We start from the raw sequence: 24,644 nt of genomic DNA, 5'->3' as shown, positions 1-24,644 counted from the left end.
TACAACATTTTTATGAAATGTTGCTTTTTAAAAAGTTATATATAGAAAATTATCTAACGTAAATAACTCTATTAGGGCTCATATTTTAGCAAATTTACTCTTCATTAAATGACGTTCTCTTAGGTTTTCTTGTGTTGTTCCTACTTTTTAAGATATAGAGCTCCGAATGAAAAATTAGTTTGTTTTTTTTATCGCTTTAAAACAGCCGCCATTTTTTATTCCCCCTACCTATACTTGCCAGACTCATAAATTTTGACTATTAATTATACATAGCTTTCATTAAAGTAATCAACAATTGGGGTGAGATAACTGCCTTTTTTTCCTCTTGGGCTCTTGTACTAATATATATTGAAAGTTTCCACCTACCATAAAAAAAAAAAAAAATAAAACAATGAAAACAGCTAAAAACTCGAATTCAAAACATTGTGCTACTACAATATACCCTTACTATGTATGCTATATATACATATATAGGGTATATATAGGTAAGTGAAAGTAAAAATAGATAAATTATACCGTTAAAAAATGGAGACCAGAATTCACTCTGTAATCCATCTTAACTTTATAATCTGAATTTCCATTTTTGGTTTTGTTGTCATAGTGCATTATAATTGGTGGAGCAAGAGGATAAAAGAGATATGTTACAAATAGTAAATTTTAAGAAAACAAGGTTCAAATTTTTTTTTGTCGGAGCTTGTTATGTTTTGAAGTGGAGGCTATGTACTCTACATCTAGGTATCTCAGTTATTAATTGGATTTTGAGGTTAAAGTACCTCACACTAGCTAGATAGGTACCTAGGTACCACCTTCATCCACACTGTAGATTCAAAAAATGTTAAATTGGCTCCTTTAACTATTTCCCCATTCAATTATAAATAGTTTATTAGCTTTTATGAAGTTGTCATGACACCGACTACGGATACTTACCAACACAAGCCGCTTATCGTATAATTACAGCACTGTTTCAATGTACCCTATTGTGATATTATAAACCTCAATAAACTGTCTTTCTAATGCAATAGGTATTTTTCAACAAAGCAGATTGTTCTTGAAATTCGCATGTTTAACAAAACAATCTCTTCAGCTATATTGTAGAAGATTAGATCAGATGATAAAGATAACATCGGTAAAATCTAATCAGTTTTATTTACTTTATCCGTACAGAATTATGCTTTTGTTTTCCGGATTCAAGAATAATATCCCTACTGATCAAACCTATGAAACTTTGTGGTGGTAGTAATTAGGGTTTGTCGGTTTTTAAAACCCGTTTTTTTGGAGAAAATTATGAAATTCGAAAACCGGTTTTTTAGTAGAAAATATCGGTTTTCAATGTATGAATAACACTTCGGTTGCAGTGAGAGGGTATTTTCTATTTCGAGGAATTTTGTGAATAAACTAAGGACACGGCTAAATAGCAAATCAATAGACGTCCTCTGTTTTCTGAAATCATATTTCATTAAACAAAAAAATAAATAGAATATTTAAATTTGTATTAAAATTGCCCGGAATAGAAAATACTCGGTCCTTTGCTTAATTGTCTTTAAAACTAAAATTGATTTTAATAAGTGTGTATGCATAAACTTTATTTACTCTTGTCTTTCGGCTTTGATTATAATTTACATTATACAATACACAGTTATATATTTTCTAATTGTTTTTAATAAGTATCCATTTGTATCTAATAACATTGTTTTTTAAAAAATAATATGGTTATTATAAAAATATGAAAATATATTGTTTTTATTTATTCGAACCCTTTGCTGAATAACTCGTTTCACTATTATAAAAATATTTACATCCTTATATGTGAAAATTATGCATAAACTTTGTTCTACTAAGTTGCATAAAAAAATTTTACTATCAATAAAATTGAACGGTAAATAATTTCAGTCAAAAACTGTTTTTAATTACTCTAAATTTTCTGTTAAAAGTTTTTGTTCGAATTACAAAATTTTTATAAAAATTTTCGGTTTTAACCGGTTTTCTGGAAAAATTACTATTCGAAAACCGGTTTTCTAAAATGTCGGTTTTTGTATAAACTCTAGTAGCAATGAACTAACTAAGAAAAGAACTGACGAGATCAAAAACCACGATGCTTCATGAAGACGAAAATAATGACTGGGCGATCATAACTGGCAAATCGGAGACCATCCGGCACCTTCCATCGAGCACCGACTTTCACAAACCGAAAGCGGCGGTTAGCGACAGTACATACTTTCCAGGGGTACCAGCTCCCCTCGACGGCCATTCGCCTGCAAGAGCCAATCAGAACGCCCGTGACATCTCCCCTCTCGCCGTTGTCCGTTATATCGAGTAGATATTACAGGGTCCCTATTGTTCCGATCAAGGGTCGGACCGGAATGACAAAAAAAAAAAAAAAAAGACTTTTATTTGTTTGTGAAATATATCGGTGAGCTGAGAGGTGATTGGTGTCGGGTGGCAAAGAGGGATAGGGTATGCACTGCACCATCTAGGGTGAGTCCTGGTGGAGTTACTGCTGCCATATCATCAAAACGTATCATCTTTCTACAAAAAAAAAAAAACCTACGAAATTATGATCCTATATAAAAACTATGCCAATGCTATAACTGCTGTAATATATAAAGCTATAGTGTTTTATGCTAGTTTCTTCAACTACAAGTCAGATTCATGCAAATTTTTTTCTCAGATGTATTTATTTTATTTTTACTTAAATTTAGTTTTCTTTATCTTGTGTATACATATATTATTCTGTTACTACAGTGAAGTCTCACTTATACGAAACATTCAGTTATGCGAAGAATTTCTCGATCCCCTGCAAAAACCGCTGAATTATGTGTATGTAATTATCCATTTATACGAAACTTTGGAAAGTTTTTGGACCCGCTTTATGTACATATTAGTAAATTTTATTCAGTCCTATGAATTTTTTTTTCTTCCGTGGCAAGACAAAGGACGAAAAATACCGTGAAAAACGAAACAGTAAACAACTTTTTTCCGCGAATAACATCCGGTCCCAATGACTCTTTATGTTTATATTCTACTCCCTAATGTATAATAATAAGCTCGGACGATTCCGATTCAGATGACGAAGATCCTTTGCCTCTTCCATTTTTGCAGAAGCTCTTGAAGCATTTGAAATTAGCGAGAAGGAATCTAACACCTTAACAGAATGCAAAAGAATGAGGTATTCAACAATGATACAATATATATGAAACAAACAAACATAACACAATGTTTTTGTCAAAAATAAAAAAAGTCGGATTAAAGATAAATTAAATTTGTATACAATAAATAATTTTTTTTTACATTACTTTGTTTTTCTTTCAACTGCATACAACATACGTATATGTATCTACTAATTACGAGAAAAAAATTCTCAAAATATACATACATAAAATGTATTGCGTATTCACTTACACGAAATATTCACTTATACGAAGAATTTTTGGTACCCCCTCATATTCGTATAACTGAGACCACTGTATTTCATTTTTTTTTATAGCGATTTATATTATTTTTTTTATAGATTTATAGTAACTTATATTTGTCCAGTCACGGATTGATCAGTATGCTGTGTAATGTAGCAACGGGTTGTATACAACGGGTTGTATTTGGGCAGCATGAATGAATAAAGTATTTCTTTCTCCTCTAGATATCATATTTGTAATTTATTTGTTAGTATTTTGTGTTTGTTTTTAAACTTATTATCAAAATTTTTGTTTTTTAGTTTAGTCTGCATATTAGATAAGAATGAATCCTTTGAACGCTCATACCTTTTGTTCTCAATTATGGCTGAGTGTACTATTATTCTGTTATTATTCAATCATAATCAGTTTTATTATAGCGATTTAAGTTTTTTTATTTTATAGGTAGATATCATATTTTTAATTTATTTATTAGTATTTTTTTCTTTTTTACGTATGTTAAACACTTTAGTTCTTTAGTTTAGTCTATAAATATGGTATGAAAGAATACTTAGAAGGCTCATACTTTTTGCCCTTGATTGTGGTAGTATATTATTATACTACAATAAAAACTATCTGAGGAGATGATCAGGAGTGCGGTCAGTAAAAAATGCACATATAAACGAAACTTACTCATTTCTGCTGACATTTCGACGTGAATTTCATGCCTACTTCTGGGCTGAAAAAACAAAACGAGATAACAACCCTAATTTATAGACAATAAAATATAAAGAAAATATTAATTAAAAAACTTGGAAATATATATATAACAATAAATAAAGTACGCAGTAAGTAGATTGATACTTAATAGAAGATAAAATATAATATTATACAGATGATAAAAAATACAGTGTTCAAGTAAATTTAAAAATAAAAATAATTAAAGATGAGGAAGAAAATTTAAATGATGAGTAATAGAATAAAACCTAATGAGTAATAGAATATATTATGCGTGTTATTATTATTTATATCATTATATTAAAAACAAATAAGGAAAAAATTAATTTGTAATATTCTTACCTCTACAATATTATATTTTATCGTTTATTAGTATAAATCTACTGCTATATTCTTAATATGTTGTTATGTATATTTCCAAGTTTGTTTATTATTATTTTCTTTATATTTTTTTTGTCTCTGAACTAAGATTGTTATCTCGTTTTGTTTTTTCAACCCTGATGAAGACCTGAAACGTCGGCATAAGTAAATAAATTTCGTGTATTTGAGCATTCTTTGCTGACAGCACCCCGAGCATCTCTTCTTCAAATTAATCTACGATCAACACCTCAATAAAAACTATCATTATTAAAAAAAAAATTGATATGAGGAACTAGGCAGTAACAATATAATTAAAAGGTTGTTCAGGTAGTTGGTTGGTTGATTTAAATAGGTGTGAAACCTTGAGGTCAACACCATTGTTTAATATATTAAAACTAAAATTAGTTAGATAGCCTTTAGACGTTAGCACGGTGGAGTACAAGAACAGAACCCATGGAGTCGGCCGAAGCCCAGTCCCACATGTCACCGGTGGTCTATGTATAACCTTTCTTATGCTTTTGAAAGACATGAGATGCGATCGAAGGATGTTGACAAAAACTATGTCAGCTTGTGGAGGTAAGAGTCCATAATCTTTGCCATGACAATGATAACTGATAGTTTTAATTGTGGTTCTTCTATAATAAAGCTAGATTTGAAAAAAAAAACTTTTATTTAGACAAATATATTCTAATAGCTCGAAAATAATAAATTTCCCGGAGCATCATAGCTGTATATGCAACAGATAATTCCTTGGAAGAAAAAACAAAAATTATGGAAATTATTTCAGAATACAACATTACAAAACGTATTACTAGTGTTAGCATGGACTATTGTTGGCCGCGATCTGTTCCTTATATTTTTTACTGAAACAATAAAAATAAATAATATGTTTTGCATTTTTCTTTACAAACAAAACTGAAATCAATTGGTTTTTGTTTTGTTTTTTCGTTTTCACCTGTGTCCCTGGTATTTTTCGTCTTAAAATTTAAAACACTACAAAGATGGCATATAATTGGCAATAAAAACAGTAAAATATACAGTAAAAAACATCAAAATGCTATGATACAGCGAAGATGTAAAAAAATACTACTAAAGTCAAAGAAACATAAGATTAGTAATAAAAAATTAGCAACGATTGATTGTATTTAAAAATTAATTGCATTAACAAAATAAAAAAATCTTTTATAGTTTATGTAAACCTAAATTCTTTTACATTTCTACATCCGTTTCTTTCATTTCTTATCCATAAATTTATCTCCCAATTTAATTTATTCGCATTTTCATATCAGTTAACCTGTTGTTAATATTAGAAACTTTCTTTTTTTTCGTATTGTTATTCAAATAGTTTTGTAATTGGCTTCACTTTTTTTATGATTAATTTATTTATTTCGAATTCCTCTCGGACAAACGACTAACTTAGAATTCTCACACAAGAATGAAAAGAAAGGAAACTGCACGTCGATTTCGAATATTACAGCACTTACTAGACAAACGGTCTAAACTTTCAATTCATTACAAAAGACTGATCTACAAACTATAATAAGGCCTATCTGGACATAAGGAGTTGATCTTTGGGGCTCCACTAAACCTTCAAATTCCTCTTGTATCCAATCCTTATAATCCAAAATCCTCAATGCTCCTTAATTTCACACAAATGAAAACATACATAAAGACCTTAATGTTCCATATGTATCTAGCCCGAACCAGATACCATTCCTTCCATTATAAACTCCCTAACCACCCAAACCCACTAGTTTCTAACCTTGCTTCCTCTACCATTCCTAACAATCCTTCAAGGTGTCTGAAATGAAGGTTCACAAAACCTCCTAATGTAAAAGCGTCATTAAAATGCTACCAATGGGTAGTTTCTCTACACGCCTGTATCACTATTATAAACTAAAATCAAATTTACTGGATTTATGTATATGAATGTGCAGTTGTAAATAGCAATAAATAATTTTTTTTTAAATCCATATTTATTCTTCACTTGTGCCTATAAATAATTCATATTATATATTATTTAGGTAATTCTTCTTAAGTTTTTTTATTTATTTTTTTATCTTTGTTATGATTTTTGTCTCTTATAATTGTTTATTTATGAGGAGAAGATGGTTGGGGGCTTTCCTATTATAGTAGCCCTGATGAAGGCTAGAAATTCTGGCCGAAACGTTGGCAATATTAAATAAGTTATATAAACTTATTTGTGTTATATTCTGACCGCACCCCCAACCATCTTCTCCTCATATATATTATCGACTATTGACTATCTTCTCATCATTATTTATTAATTTAGATACTTACTTATTTAATATCTATTACTGTTTGTAAAAGCTAAATAGTTCTTTATTATCAGGTACCTCATGTACCTTATATAGCATATTTATTTTACCTTAATACGTACTAGAAAATATGCGTATGTAGAAAGAAACAATAAAAAAACTAAAGATAAAGAAATAATAGACAAAGACTGAAGGGTTCCTCCTCTGGCGCAAGAGACTTTAACGTTTCGAATCAATTAAAGTTACCAAAACGATTTCGATAGATTTCAATAAAAACATATCTAATAAATTTTTATCATAAAAGGTTTACCAATTAAACAATAGAATCGTAATTAATAATAATTACGTATTTTTTCTACTCAATAAACAATAAATAGCGAGTGACTGTATAAGCTTTATATCTATTTTGTCCTACAAAACTCAAATTTTTTTTTATCATTTATTTATTGTTATTTACAACTGTATAAAATATATACAATAAGTAAATTTGCTGTAGGTGACATGTGGAGAATCTACCCACTGATAGAACTCCAATCGCATTTCTACAGGAGAAGATCCCGAGGCCAGGTTAGAAACAAGTGGATTTGGGTGGTTGGCAAGTTTTCCATGGAAGGAATGGTATCTGGTTTTGGCCAAATCGGCAACATATAGGACATTGAGGTCATGATGGATGACTTGCTTTGTGACTAAATAAGGAGCGTTAAGGAATTTACCAAGGATTTTGGACTGTAAGGATTGGATTCGGGAGGAATTGGAAGGTTTAGTGGAGCCCCAAAGCTCAACTCCGTATGTCCAGATACTCCTTATAATAGTCATGTAGATCAGTCTTTTGTAATGGATTGGAAATTTAGACCGTTTGTTTAGTAAATGCTGTAATAGTCGAAATCAACGAGCAGTTTCCTGTCTTTTCAGTCTTGTATGAGGATTCCATGTCAGTTGTTTGTCGAGATGTTGTACTAAGTAACGGATCTGTTCGACAGGAATAAGTGAGGTATTATTAAAGGATATTGTTGGGCTAGAGATCATTGCTTTACGACGAAGGTTTTTTTTTTTTTTATTTATTGATATTTACAATTGTATAAAAAATACAAGTTAATTTGATCCTAATGACATAATGATATGATACAGGATGTAGAGAAACTACCCAGTAGTAGAACTCTAAAAAAAGGTCACGAGGCCATCTTCTTTTCAGGCGCCTCGGAGGATTGCCAGGAAGGTTAGGGAGTTTATTATGGAAGGAATAATATCGGGTTCGGGCTAGATCGGTTACATAAGGAACATTTAGGTATTTATGGATGGTTTTATTAGTAACAAAATAAGGAACATTGAGGATTTTACGAAGGATATTGGATTGTATAGATTAGATACGAGAGGAATTCGAAGGTTTAGTGGAGCCCCAAAGCTCAATTCTTTAAGGGTGGTGATGTGGGATTGGAGGGTTTGGAATACAATGTAAGGATCATTGTTCACTGACAATAGACATGTATCATCGGCATACGTGGTGAGGATAGTGTTAGGATGGGTTGTGTTGTCAGCTGTGAAAACTGTATAAAGGATAGGACCATGGATGCTACTCTGAGGTACACCAGCAGACTGAAGGAATAGGGATGAATGCTCCGTCGTAATTTACTTGAAATAATCAGTCGGAGAGATAAGAACGGATAATGAGGAAGTTTGTAGGGGGTAGGAATTTACGGATCTTGTATAGCAGTTCTGGGTGCCAGACTCGATCAAAAGCCTGTTTTACATCGAGAAAGACTCCCGAGCAGTACATTCCGCGCTCAAATGAAGACGAGACTACATCAACCACACGATGACATTGCTGGATAGTGGAGTGGGATGTTCGGAATCCAAACAGGAAACTCAAATTTAAATTTTGAATTTGAATTTCATTTTATAAATTCTACTCAAAGTACAGCAGATGCCCCGACGATGACGCATAGATATACGTACTTCCAATCAGACAGTTTACCTATTTGTTTTTAATTTAATAAACTGTAGACAAACAATTTAAATATAACCTTCAATTAATCAATTTGGCCAGTGTCTATGAATATTAACTGAAATCTCTAGACTATTGACAGAACCTAAACAACCTCGAGTATTCTCTATAAATACCGTATGTCCAAATTGGTCTTATTATCAAAGTATATAATAATTTTTTGTAGTGAATGGAAAGTTTAGAGTGTTTGTCAAGTAGGTATAATGTATTTTAAATTTATTTTTAGGTATAAATGGATTTAAAATTAAAATCTGTTTTCATCCAGAGAATTACAGTAAGGAGAAAATTATTAGATTTTATGTAATGAAATTTATTTTTCCATATCGAACTTCCCGGATTGATACAGATATTCATTCTGAAGAAGGTAATTTTTATTTATTTTTTTTTTTAATGAATCAAAATTAACTAGGATAGTTCTTGCTTTAAAATACTGTTCATTAGAATATGCCTGAATAAAGTCCAACAAAAAAATAGGTGTGATATTGTGTGATAAAGAACACATATTTTAACAAACGTTAACCACTTAAACATTTTTTCTACCCCGAAATTTAAATTTGAATGAGTATCTTCTTTTTTTGTACTAAACGGCAAAGAAAGAAGACGTTCTAAAGGAAAATGGCTAAGATAAAACTAAAAACCAAAAAAATTGCACAATTTTACCTCACTTTACGATATTTTTGAAGGGAAAAAGTTTAATTGGAGAGTATACTAAAAAATAAAAAAAAAATATATATATATATATAAGTTATGATAGGATAAGGCACTGTGTCCGCCTTAATACTCCCTACCATTGTAAATAAACATCTAAAATGATATTAAGGAGCAATAACTTCGGAAATACAGTAGTGTTATTTCAGTCTAATTGCGTGCTGTTACTCTGCCCTGAACCTTGTTTTTTTTTGTTTTTTTCGTTACAGTTCCGACAACTCGTAACTTATATATATATATATATTATTGGTACAGTATAGCTTCCCTACCGTTTCTATTCTTTCTCATTTTCCCCCTTTTTTATCCCTCTATTCCTTATTGGAAATGATTTATAATCGAAAAGTAAATGATTTTTGATTTCTGCAATAAAATGTACATGATGAACATTTTTTTCAAAAGATTTTTTAGTATGATATAAGGCAATCCAGAGCAATGGTGATGTTTGCCTATACATACTGACTGAGCTTTCCTCTTGGAAACATTCCCAATATCATTATATCTATACCAGAATATATTAGCTAATATCATAACAATAGTTAATATTAAGAAAAAAGTTAATAAATAAAATGAAATTGAAAAAAAAACTCTATAACAGTAAGAGATGTTAATTGATGTTATAAATAAAATTTGTTATATATATTTGTTTGTTTTTTTGAGGTAATCAAATATTTCTGGAATGTGATGGCTATTATCGTTTAATAAAGTTGCTAAATGATATGGCGATCCGGTGTCTATCAAATGCTTGCAATCTGTCAGTATGTGTTTAACAGTTAGTGGTACGTTACACTGTCTACTGGTTGGTTTGGATGTTCCTAACAGTATTCTTGGGTTAGTCGAGTGTGTCCAATTCGTATTCTAGTCAGTATTAGTTCGTGTCGTCTGCAGTTTTGGATTGATGTCTTCCATGGTAGTACTATACTCTTAATTTCTCTTAGTTTGTTTTCATGTACTTCATAATAATCCACATTTCATGTAAGTCAATAATAATCCACAACTATCCTCCAAATTTAGGCTCAAACGAATGATTCAATTTCGAACTGTTGATGACCGAGGAATATACGTTTACACGCACACATAAGCAAAAGCAGTGGAAGGAATATGATAAAATCGGCATAGAACCAACTAGGTAGCAATCTAGACAATCTTTAAAAATGTAATTAAAATCGGATTGACGGTTCGATTGGATGTTCGAACATAAATTTAACAACTGAGACAGAAACAAAATTTCCTTCGATGCCTAAATTTTCGATTCTGTGGAACTTTCTTATGTGAGTATAAAGATTTCCTACATTCAGTAGTGAGGATGCAAGAAAGTAAACATTCAAGAAAGTCAGTCCTTAGTACACAATCTCTCCTTAGCGCTAGTGAGCCGGAGAGAGAGGATGAAGATAATAAGAAGGAATCGAAGACGGTGATTGATATCAGAGCAGGGCTTCAGTGGCATTCAGCATCGTTCATTATTGATGCATTCAACCCGAACGGAGGAGCCGCCGAGCGACCATATTTCATGTATCTATAGCCTTTGTGCCTCTGCCTACACTTGTCTTCTTGTGTCGGTGTCATAACCCATCGACACTCCGATACTAAGTCTTCTCTCTGCCAACCGGAAGCATCTGCTAAAAGAGTCGGCCATAGCAGGAGTGGCAATAGTTGAGTGGAAAAAATAGTGTAATTTTTGGCCAAAAAAGAAAAAACACAATGAGATTGTATTTTTTTTGTCTGGCATCATTCTCTTTGTTTGATATGTTTTGTTACAACCTGAAAAATCTCCACATCTTCTTGAGTCAGTGACGTAATTCGCCGACAATTCAATAATGAGTTCTCTATCTTGTAGGTTGTATTGGAAATGAATTGAATTGAGCAAACGTAATTCGGATAAAAGTATAAAAATAAACTCTAAACTTAATGTATTTTGTTATAACTTGGAAAATCTATAGAATAATAAAATAAGACTAGTTCTTATAAAATGGTTTTGGTTTAATTACAGGGCCAAATCATTTGTAATGCTTTATGGTATGCATGGTTTATCCAGTTGACTAATCAAAACCAATAACATTTTGAAAAGTTCGTCAAATCATTAGGAAAACAAATACATCATCATAAGAAAATGTATGTGTAACATACCACAACGATACATACATATTATTTTATGATATATGTATAAATCAATAATTATTTTCAGAAGCATTTGTACTTCTGATTAAACCTTTTCGTTATGAAGTAATCTCTGGCATGCTGAAACCGTATTTCCCCAAGGCTCTTAAGACACATCTGGTGAAACACTAGGGTCCTTTCATATGTCTTCCGAGGTGCAGGAAATAAAAGTACTATCGATTTTAAGACCACGATTCGATTTATTTTATTTTTTTCTAACGTATTAGAATCTCTAAATCTGTTTCATATTTCCGGAAACACACTGAGGGATCTTAATGCAGAGGTACAAAAACATTATATTTGTACCTCATCGTCTCATGTCTTCCGAGGTGCAGTAAATAAAAATACTTTCGATTTATTATTAAATTTCTATACGTAATTGCTTTTCCGGCAATCAAAAATGAAAATTCTATCGATTTTAAGGTCATATATCGATTCATTTTACCTTTTAGCTTTTCTAATATTATTATTGTATAATATTCTAATATTATGGTACCTGCATATGTTTTGGTGGCGCAGAAAATGAAGATGCCATCGACTATTAGAGGGTGAACTCTCTCATAGATTGAAATAACTTTTCGGAATTTTTAGTTAGTAATTTGTTTTCGAAGACGTATTATTAAGATAAAATCGACAAGCTAGTGTAACATCCTAAAATTGATAGCGTTTTTATTTCCTTTCCTTCGGAAAATAGAACAATAAAACCCTACAAAACAATGCAATTCTATATTCGGATATTTTAAAAAAGTGGACAAAATACTGACATGGAATCCTCATACAAGATTGAACAGAAAGGAAACTGCTCGTCGATTCCGACTATTACAACATTTACAAGACAATCGGTCTAAACTTCCAACCTATTACAAAAACCTGATCTACTTGACTATAATAAGGCCTGTCTGGACATACGGAGTTGAGCTTTGGGGCTCCACTAAACCATCAAATTCCTCCCGAATCCAATCCTTACAGTCCAAAATCCTTAATGCTCCTTACTTTGTCACAAATCAAGTCATCCATCAGGACCTCAATGTTCCTTATGTTGCCGATTTGGCCAGAACCAGAAACCGTTCCTTCCATGATAAACTTCTCAATCATTAAAACCCACTTGTTTCTAACTTGGCTTCTCCTTCATTACCTCATAATCCTCTGAAAAGAAAATGGCCGCAAGATCTTCTATAGAAATGTTATTGAAGTTCTACCAAAGGATAGATTCCCCACATGTCTTAATTATGTCATTGTAATATAACTCACATTACATTTATTTGTTCTATATATTTAATACAGTTTAAAATATCAATAAATAAATTTAAATAAAACCAGTGGATAATCGAATTGAAAAAAACAAAACAAGAAGTACAAGCAACAAGATCGAAATTCGATTAACATCGTTCAGTTCTCGAAGATCCTGGCCAAGTTGGTTCATGTAAAGTCAAGCTCTAAGATTTATAAAGAGGTCTGAAATTAAAAGTGAGAAATTTACATACATACATGAAATACAAATATAGTTGAAATTACAAAGTGAGAAATTTACAATCACAATTGCCATTACATGTTAACAATTACAATTTACCCTTCACAAATTTATTACTGTTGTGAAGTCTTCTCTGCTCATTCCCTGTAAACATGAAGAGAATCGGTGAGACTCCATAGCAACCCAGTAAGAATGTGCCCAACAGCGATTTCACTTCAGCAGCAGCGACACATCGGTGCATCCTCCCTTCTTCATGGGATGACAGTGGGTGAATCGCGTATGGCCTATCCGGGTTAATACATCTCTGTAGCAGATTCATGTTTCCGGCCGGAATTGATTAAATTTTATGGTAGAGCTTGGAATGGTGTAGAAACTTAAAAAGTCTATCTATGGTATGTTTGTTATCTTGCAAGATGGAATGGAGATCATCAGGTATATTATATAAAGATTTGAGGGTGTTATAAGCTCGGCTATTCTGACAGAATGTGTTTGACTGTAAGTTCTGTTCCGCAAGTTTGGCATAATGGTGGAGGATCGCGGGCCATAAGGTAACCGTGAGTCAGGCGCGTGTGACCTATTCGAAGGCGCGTCAAAATCACCTCCTCTTTGCGCACATCTCTAGTTGATGATATCCAAGGGGAGACGTCTAATTTCCCTCAATTTGTTATTGGAAACATTTTCCCACATTTGTCTCCATTTCAATTTAATCTTGTGCTTAATGAGAGCAACTTAACAGGCACTTCGAGATATGGTATTCCTTCCTCCAGTTCGTTGCCAGGAACCCAGGCGAAGAACACTGAAATACCGTTTCTGATGGCAGACTGTAATGAGTAATATGTGGTTTGATTTTGCGGGTTAGTTGAAAAAATATTTCTTAAGCTAAGTAGGACAGACAAAGAGTCTGTACAGATGACCATTTTTTGTTTTGTAGGTTGAAAAATATTTAAACTTTTGTTTATTGCAACCATTTCAGCTGTATAGCTACTACATATCTGAGATAAAGAGAATAGGTACTGGTGATCATTGTACACAATCAAGGCTCAAGAGTAATTTTTGGAGCCGTCAGCCAATTGCCTTTTTTAATTTGGTAGAAATTTTACGCCTTTACGCCAAAAGCCTTTCAACGTAAAACTGGAGAGGTAGAGAGTGACTAACATTCTGTGTGAAACATGCATAAATATATTAAGGACTGGCAACTAAATGAAGATACTATAAGAAGAGAAGATATTGATATTGAATACACGAAGGCAGTGCCTATTATATCGGGACAGAGCTGTTAACGACATGGATACTATAAGTATATGTAGCTATAAACAGATGACTAATAATATATGATAGTCGAAAGATATAGTTACATTCGCTACACAAATTAGAGGGAGCGTGTCGCCGAGGAGTAGACATGAAAATAACAGTGTCACTTCTCGACGAAAATTTACATAACCTGTAACACGATAAATTCCGTTCGTCTTTTTGTGATATTCACGCACCGCACGAATCTTTAACGCCCCACTACAAGCTTTACGAGCACTTCTTCCTTTTTTCGTTAGATTTATTACTTTCTACATCTGGTCAATATTCGCTCCGAGGGAGAGTTCAGTAGTCTTGTTCTTTCGCTCTTATCTTTCTTACCTTCAAGATTATCATGTGAAAGTAATATTTTTTTGCAATATGAAGGATATCTTTTAATTTAAGTTAATCTTATTGACATTAATTTATCAGTTTAACATTTATTTTACATTAAACCGGTGATGAATTTTTTTTTAATCATTTATTTATTGTTATTTATAACTGTATAACATATATACAACAAGTAAATTTGCTGTAGGTGAGACCGTGACATGATACAAACATGTGGAGAATCTACCCATTGATAGAACTCCAATAACATTTCTAGAAGAGAAGATCCTAAGGCCATCTTCTTTTCAGACGCCTAGGAGGATTATTAGGTAATGAAGGAGAAGCAAGGTTAGAAACAAGTGGATTTTGGTGGTTAGGAAGTTTTACATCGAAGGAATGGTATCTGGTATTGGCCAAATCGGCAACATATGGGACATTCAGGTCATGATGGGTGACTAGATTTGTGACAATGGTGATGAAATTTAGATAAGGGCATAATAATAATGGGGAGTATAAAAAAAAGGTCGTTTTTCAACAAAATATTTGTATTATTATTTTTTTGATATAAAATACAATTAATACTCAAAGTATAGTCCATTGTTAACTACCGTCATTGCTCGATCCCGCGCTGATACCATTCTTTGTGATGGGCGTCAAAGAACTCTTTCAATTTCCGCAAAATTATCTATTTATCATTGGACCATGGATCGAAACAAGTAGTAATACGATAGTACGAGGTCTGGACAATATGGTGGATGAGGCAGGAGTTCGAACCCATGAAGTTCTTTAAACTTTTCTTTGATTTGATGGGAAGTATGAGGACGAGTTTATGACAATGGACCAGTCTACTATTGATTTCTCTGTATTATTCTAAAGGGACTCGTCCCACAATAATTAAAGTATTATTAATATTATGTCCTTATAAATAAATATTTGTACTATGTTAAATAAAACAAAATTATTAAACAAGATTTGAAACAATTAGTTTTTACTAAATCGACAGAATTTTAAAATATAACATCTTAAACTAGAGTTAATTATTGAACTATTATTAAAGGATGGGAGAACTTCTTAATTAATTAAAACACAAATAACACATAATAAAATAAAATAAAACATAATAAAAGGTTTTGTGGTTGGCAGTTCTAAAACAATGTTAACTGAACAGAAACGGGTGAATGCAGCACAAATGCATTTGTGCCCAGAAACTGCAACTCACAAATTAGGCCAACTTATACCAGCTAAGTAAAAAAAAAAACCAATCCACCTCCTTACGCATGGATGAATTTGCTGATTGGCAAACGTAGCACATTAAGAGTTCGTACTATAGATTACTATCGAGTATTAATTTTCATTCCAGGTTGTTGAGTTTCATGTTCGAAATAAGGGGTTCAATTGTATCTATGAAAGTATCGAAGAAACAGTTGACTTGGGAATATCGATCCGAATTTTCGAGTAACAGATTTTTGATTTTATGAATAAAGATCTACTTGACATGGCTCACCTCAACTGTGCACGGTAGCGCAGAATTCTCCCTAAATGCCTGAAACTTAAAACTCAAGTCCATCTCTAACCTCTACCGAATTAGCTTGACTACTGACAACTGATGTCGGTACAGCTGTTTATAATACTATTAATAGTCAAAATAGCTTCAATTGGCTGTCGTAATAGAAGCGGTTTGTTCAAGTGTTGTCGAGTGCTATTGAACGAACTGCCACAACTACCGACTGTTCAAACACTCTCCGTGTCTCTATTTGTGTGTTTGTTTAAGGGCCAAATAGTTAATTTACGTTGATTTATCATCGTGTTCATTACATGATCGACAGTACAGTTGCAGCGTAGAAATCTGGCAGTTGTTTAACTATTTTTATTACAACTAGTTCAACCTCCATTGGCTTTGAATATCAATGATGAAGTTGAAAAAGAAGCTAAGTTTGAAGACAAGATAATTATATGTCAATATCGAATCGTAGTGAGTGCCCCTTGGTTTGTGAGAAATAAACGTCGTTCAGAAAAAACGATTTATGAAGTACCACACCAAGTTTTTTTCTTTTTTTTTTTTAATTATTTATTTAATGTAATTTAAAACTGTACAAAATAATACAATAGGTAAATTTGTAGTATGTTTCATATACACTTGAAAATCTTGGGAAGGAACCACCCATTGGTGGTACTTCAAACATTAATTTAAATTAGAAGGTCCTGTGGCCATCTTCTTTTCAGACGCCTCGGAGGATTATCAGGGATTGTTAAGGATGGAAGATCAAGAATTAATGGGTTAGGATGGTTAAGGAGTTTGGAATGAAAAGACGCATATCTGTTTTGGGTCAAATCTGCAACGAATGGGTTGTTAAGGTCTTTGTGAATGAGTTTATTTGTGACGTAATAAGGAGCTTCAAGGATTATACGTAGGATTTTGGATTGTAACGATTGGATGCGGGAAGAATTTGATGGTTTGGTGGAGCCCCAGAGCTCAATTCTTAAGTATCGAATCTGTTCAACAGGCATTAGTGGCCACACCAAGTTACCGACAGTTAAAGAAGCAGGACTTGTAACTAGGGAAACCCAACCTCAACCCGAAGACTGAAGTCCAGGCTGCTGCAGGACACCCAGTTATAAATTCTATATCAAGTCAATTATCGACACAACTTCAAGGTAATTTTTTTTTTTCCCTTAGAGGGCAATTGTTAGTTTCGTTAGGTCTATGAATGTCATTATTAAATTAACTGTTCTCTCTTATTAAAAACTATTATTTTTATCTTAATTGTTTTGTTGTTTTATGTATAACGTTATACCTACTAAGATCTGGTATTAAAAAATTTAAATATATGTCAATATCGAAAAGCCAAATGATAGTCGGACATTAATTAAAATATTTGTGGATAAAATAAATTTCACTTTCAATCTACATATTAAACTGCTGGTCGATTCAATATTACAACATTTACTAGACTCTAAACTTCCAATCCATTACAAAAAACTGATCAACATGTCTGTAATAAGGCCTAATATCTGGACGTACTGATTCGAGCTTAGGGGCTCCACTAAACCTTCGAACTCCTCTCGTATCCAATCCTTAAAATCCAAAATCCATCGTAAAATCCTCAATGCGCCTTACTTTGACACAAATAAAGTCATTTATCATGACCTCAATGTCCCATATGTTTCCGATTTGGCCAGAGCCGGATACCAATCGTTGCATGATAAACTTCCCAACCACTCAAACCAACTCGTTTCTAACCTGGCTTCTCCTTCATTACCTAATAATCTTCCTGAAAAGGAGATGGTCTCCAGATCTTCTCCTCTAGACATATTTTTGGAGTTCTAGATACTCAATGGGTAGATTCTCCACATGTTTGCATAATGTCATTATATCACTTACAGAAAATTTACTTGATGTATATATATATGTATACAGTTGTAAATAACAATAAATTATTTATTAAATAAAACCACAAATTGTATCCAATACTGTCTCAACACTTTATTTCTTACTAGTCCAACGTTTCGGCTATTCCAGCCATCTTCAAGGACATCTTCAATACAAATCTCCTCCTCACATTAATTTATAATTTTTATTGCAGGCTATTCTGCCCAGGTCGTTTTCTTCATTTTAATTTCAAACCTATTTATTTAAATTTTAAAACCATTAACTTTTATTTTTCTCTATATAATTATCAACAATATAAAATACACCACCATATAACAAACTATTTATTATTATATTATTATTATATGGTGGTGTATTTTATATTGTTGATAATTTTATAGAGAAAAATAAAAGTTAATGGTTTTAACTATATGGGACTAGTAAGAAATAAAGTGTTGAGACAGTATTGGATACAATTTGTGGTTTTATTTAATAAATAATTACCTTGTCTCAAAAAAGTTTGAAATAATATTATTTAAATAAATTATTTATTTAAAAAAAAATCTACATATTAAAATTATTCCTCGAAAATTAGGCTCTCATTGTCAATAAAGTACTTTAACACATTTCTCTGCCCGGAATCAAATTTGAAATTAAGGGTCCTTATTTAGGCCCTGCCGGGAAAAGTGAAGCCAAAATGCGGTGTTTATGTGTCTCCGGAGGCGTGTCAAGGATGGAATGGGGGATATCAGAGACGCCATAAGGTGAATCCTAGCAGTGTAACTGAGAAGACAATTACATGCCTCCATTTTGGTCATTATTCTTGAACAAAGTGAGTGTACGATGGGTAGGACCGACATTACCTCTTTCCTTGGAAGTATAGTCGATAAGGATATAAGTGAGTGTAGTATTGTAGATGTAAGTACAGTAAATAATGATGTGACTGTAATAGAGCAGGGTTAACAAAGTCGATAATGATATAAGAAAGATATTAATTACATAATGACGCAAGTGTATTTTTTTTTTTTTACGACTCTATTAACCACTTTGTCTTGCCCTTCTCCAACCGCTTCCTTCAATTATTATAGTCTTGTGCTGCCGCCATCACGTTCTCGTCTCTGGCAATATGTATCTTGTATCCCTCCGTATCTTAAATGTATCAGCTTCATTTTTCTGAAATCAGATTGGCCATACTCAACGTATTGGTATACTATAAGTATACCCGAGTATAGTAGGTGTAAATATAATATACATTTGGCAGAAAAAGATTATTTCATGTTTTTGAAAATTTTATTAAAGAATATATTGGTTAAAACATTTTACTAGACACCTCCACAGATGTAGAGCGAGATGGAAGTTACCACCATATAGCACCAGAGGACTATAGATATTGAGGAGGCATTGCGTAGGTGCTGCACTGATCTATAGCACCGCCGCCATTACAATCTAACTGCCTCCTATATCATTATCTCCGACCGACAGATAAATTCAATGGGCAGTGCTCATTGAAAGCGCCTTCTAGTCTACTATTATTTAATATAAAATTTAGAGAATTTACTGACGACCCTAATAACACCCATGATTATTTAATCTGATCGATGCGTAGGAGTAGAAACATAATTAAAAGAACTCCGAATTTGACTTGCGGTTTTACGTTTTTAGCATTTACAACGAAATGATTTAATAAATATTATTAGGTAGAATAGTAAAGTCAGTTTTTTTTATTTATAAACTTTCTCGATTAAAAAAAACTAATTATATATATTTAGATATAATTTTTACTGATTCATTTTTATACAAGAGTTTAGTATAATACATAATATTTACGTATAAAATAATATATGCCCTCTAAGAAGAACTATCCACAATAAATATGAAGATTAATCCGGGGAAGACAGAATACATAAGAATTGGAAAGAAACCTCAAAGGATAATGAAAGATAGGACAGAGATCGAGAGTTCTGGATATCTAGGAGCTCATCTCAGTGAAATTGGGTACATTTAAAGAAAGATAAATGAGGTATCTGCGAAAAATAGTAAGAAAGACACGGAGGTAAGATACGAAACGCCACCATACTGGCTATTCTCGACGTCAGACCAGCTGTGATCATTCTGGAGAAGTACAACTTAGGACATCTTCTTAGGAAGGATCCAGATAGAAGCGCTCGAAAGGCTTACGAGACCCTCACGGAAGGGAAAAGACCCAGAGGAAGACCTTGCTCCTCCTGAGAGAACAGTGTAAGGGAGGCATTCAGGAAGTGTGGAATGGACTGGAGAAAGAGAAGAGAGTTGGTTCAAGAGAGAGACATTTGGGCCAGACTCTATAAGCGGGATCCTCACATTGGTAGAAGAGGGAATGATATGATGATGATGAATAATATATGAAATATAACACATATCATTTAAAATCATACTGAAAATTTGTTATTTTAAAAATAAATGATTGATACATTTGTTGGTAGGTTGATTGATTTGTGAAATTAAAGCAATAATGTTATTTTAATACATTTCACATATCATGTAGGCTTATACCTTAATGATCTTCCTGTGAAGAAAAACACAATGATTGCTTTTTAAGATTATCTATTTATCTTTTCGATAATCTACATCGACATATATCTATTATATATTAGGAGATAAATAGTTCACAAGAGAGGTCTAAACTGTAAGTCGGAATGACGTAGTCCAAGAGCCGGGAAGAAGAAAAAAGGCAGTCACCCCAATTTTTGATTACTTTAATGAAAACTAGTCAAAATTGATGAGTCTGCCACGTATAGGTAGAGGGAATAAAAAGGAATTCTTACCTTCGTAGGAATAGTAGATTTCAAGATATTTGCTAAAATAAATTGGTTTATAGTTGTTCGGACAATAAGTTTGATTTATGAAAAACTTCATTTCATAAATCCTTGGACGTACGATGTCTGCTAGCGCTCAGATTAAATTTAAATATTTAGATTACTACAAAATAGTTAATTATGTTTATCTTTGTAGGAGTAGTAGTTTTTATGATATTTGAAAAAATAAACTCACAAAATGTTAATTTCTAGTTGTTCGTATAAAATGTTGTAGTTTTGAAAAAATATATCTCTAGATCCATAAGACGCACCTATGTCTGCCAACACTCAAAATAAAGGAAATTTAACTTGCTATAAAGTAGTTTATGACTCTAATCTTCGTAGGGATAGTAGTTTTTATGATATTCACATATGAATATAAGTTTGGCAAATGACAATTTGTCCGAACAACTATAAATCAATTTATTTTAGCAAATTTCATGTAAACTATTACTCCTACCAAGATAAACATCATAAACTACTTTATAGCTCATTAAACTAGCTTTAATTTGAGTGCTAATATATATTTGTACATCAAATGGTTTTTGAGCTATAGATTTTTCAAAATAAATTCACTAACTACTGATCTTTCAGTACGTGCTATACATGTATATGAAATGTTTTTTAAAAAGCTATATCTCGAAAACTATTTGACGTAAATAACTCTAGTATGGCTCATATTTTAGGAAATTCACTCTTATTTAAATGACGTGCTCTTAGGTTTTCTTGTGTTGTTCCTACTTTTTAAGATATAGAACTCCGAATAAAAATTAGTTTTTTTTATCGCTTTGAAACAGCCGCCATTTTTTATTTCCCCTACCTATACTTGGCAGACTCATAATTCGGACTATTAATTATACATAGTTTTCATTAAAGTAATCAAAAATTGGGGTGAGATGATTGCGTTTTTTCTCCTCTTGGACTCTTGTACTAACAATCATCATTCAAAAGCAAGGCTGACATGACTGACTTCAATCATGATGATCCCAAAACTGTCAGTCTTACTGATTCTAAATAGTAAATGAGATATGGAACATTAAGGAACTTGGTCTGTTTCGATTCGTAATAAACACAAAAATGTTTCAGCCATTATTTTGGTATTTAACTAGGGGAAAACATATGATAAAGCTCTAGCAGCTTCGCTTCCACTTAAAAAAAAAATAATCGGATTTTTAAATTTATTTAGTGATCCATCAATCCGTCCATCTTTGGTTTTACTGTCATTCCGCCGGAGCGTGTAACTAGCAGTCCCTTAATAAGAAGTGAAGTGGTTTCCATGGAAACTTACGAAAAATGCTTGTAAAAAGATGGCTACTGATTGTAATACACAATTAGCACGCCTCCAATTTAGAAGTGGTTTTTTTTTTTTATATCGAGTAAATAATTAAAGTTGTTATATAATATTCAACAATATCCAGCTATTATATATATGTAAGATTAAACCCATCTGCATTTTGCAAAAGAGGGGGAGAGAACGTAACCCTCAAACGCCAAAGTAACACTCAAACTTTCGATACCGAGTAAATTCGACGGAATGAATTATTTAAAATGCTTTTAAATTTAGAAGATGCGTAAAGTTCTGTCGGTTTTTTTTCCTTAAAGAAAAAAATGAAACTTTTGAATATTTCTAAAATTCAAATAACCTTAAAAAGAAACTCAAGGAATGGCAAATACTGAACGAACAGAAACGGAGATGATACATTAATATTTATCTAAGCGTCAACTGCGGCCCCTTCAATATTCATAAGACGAGAGTTGGTTCGACAAAGGACCTCAGCGGGCAGGACATTAAGGACACACCAAGTCTTTGTCCTCTGCCCAAGAGAGGATACCGCGGGACCTGGCTACCTCGATCAGCTGCGGTCGGTGTATAATGTAATCAAAATTTAGATATATATAAATACTTCAACAATACATAATAAACTATTCAATATCCAAAACCAATTAATTTATAAAATAAAATGCTCAAAGTTTGCCTAGTGCATAGATCATTATAGCTTGTGCACTTTTTTATCCCCTTATTTTCATCAGTGAAAATTTCATTTTCCGGATATTATCATTTTTTTCTGGAAAGTTCTCTTACTTAGGTACCAAGGTTTACGCATGCGTAACCGAAAATAGATGATGGAATCTGATAAAATCAATTCATGAAAATGTCACAAAAATCGGATAAATGATCCAATCGATTATAATCGAACAGAAATTTGACAGTAACGGAGCTAAATTTGTTCGTTTTGTGTAAAACTTAAAATTTATTTTTTTTTTTTTAATAATTTATTTATAGTTATTTACAACTGTATACATATATATACAACAAGTAAATTTGCTGTAGGTGACATAGTGACATGATACAAGCATGTGGAGAATCTATCTACTGATAGAACTCCAATAACATTTCTAGATGAGAAGATCTTCCATCTTCTTTTCAGACGCCTAGGAGGATTATCAGGTAGTGAACGAGAAGCCAGGTCAGAAACAAGTGGATTTGGGTGGTTGAGAAGTTTATTATGGAAGAAACGCTATCTGGTTCTGGCCAAATCGGCGACATAAGGAACATTGAGGTCCTGATGGATGACTTGATTTGTGACAAAGTAAGGAGCATTAAGGATTTTACGAAAGATTTTGGACTGTAAGGATTGGATTCGGGAGGAATTTGATGGTTTAGTGGACCCCAAAGCTCAACTCCGTATTTCCAGATAGGCCTTATAATAGTCAAGTAGATCAGTCTTTTGTAATGGATTGGCAATTTAGACTGTTTGTCTAGTAAATGTTGTAATAGTCGAAATCGACGAGCAGTTTCTTGTCTTTTTAGTCCTGTATGAGGATTCCATATCAGACGTAAAATGTAAGTTAGTATTTTCGATTCGAGGACGACTTAACTCCCTAAGTAATACTAAGTACTACTCAATACTCATTTAAGTACTACTCGTTACTCAAATTGTATAATTGTAACTTTGTATTTCATATTGTATTATTATTAAATATGATACAAAAGAGGAAGCAAGTTTAGAAACTAGTGGATTTGTATGGTTAGGTTGTTTAGTTTGTTACTAAGAGTTGATATCTGGTTCGGTCTAGATCGGCAACAAGATTTAGGTTTTTATAAGTAATAAAGAGAGAAGCATTGAGGATTTTGAAATGTAAGGATTGGATAAGAGAGATATAAATATTTATGACCCATTATTTAGGACACTTACAGCGATCGGACGGCAACAAAGGTGGCAGACACACACGAATAGACTCAGATTCGACTGAATACAAGTAAATAATTATTTTGAATCAATTAACCTGGTGAGACCCATCACCAACAGACTGACACAAAATACAGACAACCCCTTTTCAAAAGATCAAATTTCTTCAACCCCTCTTCAAATCCATTACTGATGCAGAAAAAGCTACCCTCAACCCGTTTTCATCATGACATCAACCCCACGCACCACGGGGTTTAAAAGAAGAAAATATATATATTTTTTTATTTATTTATTTTTTAATATATGTAGCGCACTTGCTCAGCCTCCACTGACTCCGATGAGGTCGATTGTGTAAATATTGTATTTTAGAGTGTAATTATATTATGTGACTAGAGACTATATTATTTTATCATTATGTTATTTTATTTATTTACTTTTCATACAGATAGTTTGATTATGTTCATTTTATTAGAATTTTAAGAGTTTTTTTTTTTTATTTATTTAATTTATTTTAGTATGTATGAGATCGTTCAT

General features: G+C 32.3%; 1 protein-coding gene across 2 annotated transcripts in view; it reads right to left on the bottom strand.

Annotated features, from left to right (window-relative positions):
- Awh (Arrowhead) overlaps positions 1 to 24,644 on the bottom strand; it is a 153,921-nt gene that overhangs the window by 87,763 nt on the left and 41,514 nt on the right. The window contains exon 1 of one of the 2 annotated variants that reach the window (XM_067048810.1): positions 16,220 to 16,302. The exons of the other annotated variant lie outside the window; for it this stretch is intronic. Coding sequence (XP_066904911.1) covers positions 16,220 to 16,282 — 63 coding nt within the window. The 5' untranslated portion in view covers positions 16,283 to 16,302. Of the gene's footprint in view, positions 1 to 16,219; positions 16,303 to 24,644 lie in introns of those variants that run through there. 2 annotated transcript variants of the gene reach the window in all.

The sequence above is a fragment of the Halyomorpha halys genome, unplaced genomic scaffold (assembly GCF_000696795.3).
Source record: "Halyomorpha halys isolate HHAL.00 unplaced genomic scaffold, Hhal_1.1 Scaffold360.1, whole genome shotgun sequence".
Taxonomy (NCBI): domain Eukaryota; kingdom Metazoa; phylum Arthropoda; class Insecta; order Hemiptera; family Pentatomidae; genus Halyomorpha; species Halyomorpha halys.
This window is presented reverse-complemented; position numbering and strand designations above follow the sequence as displayed.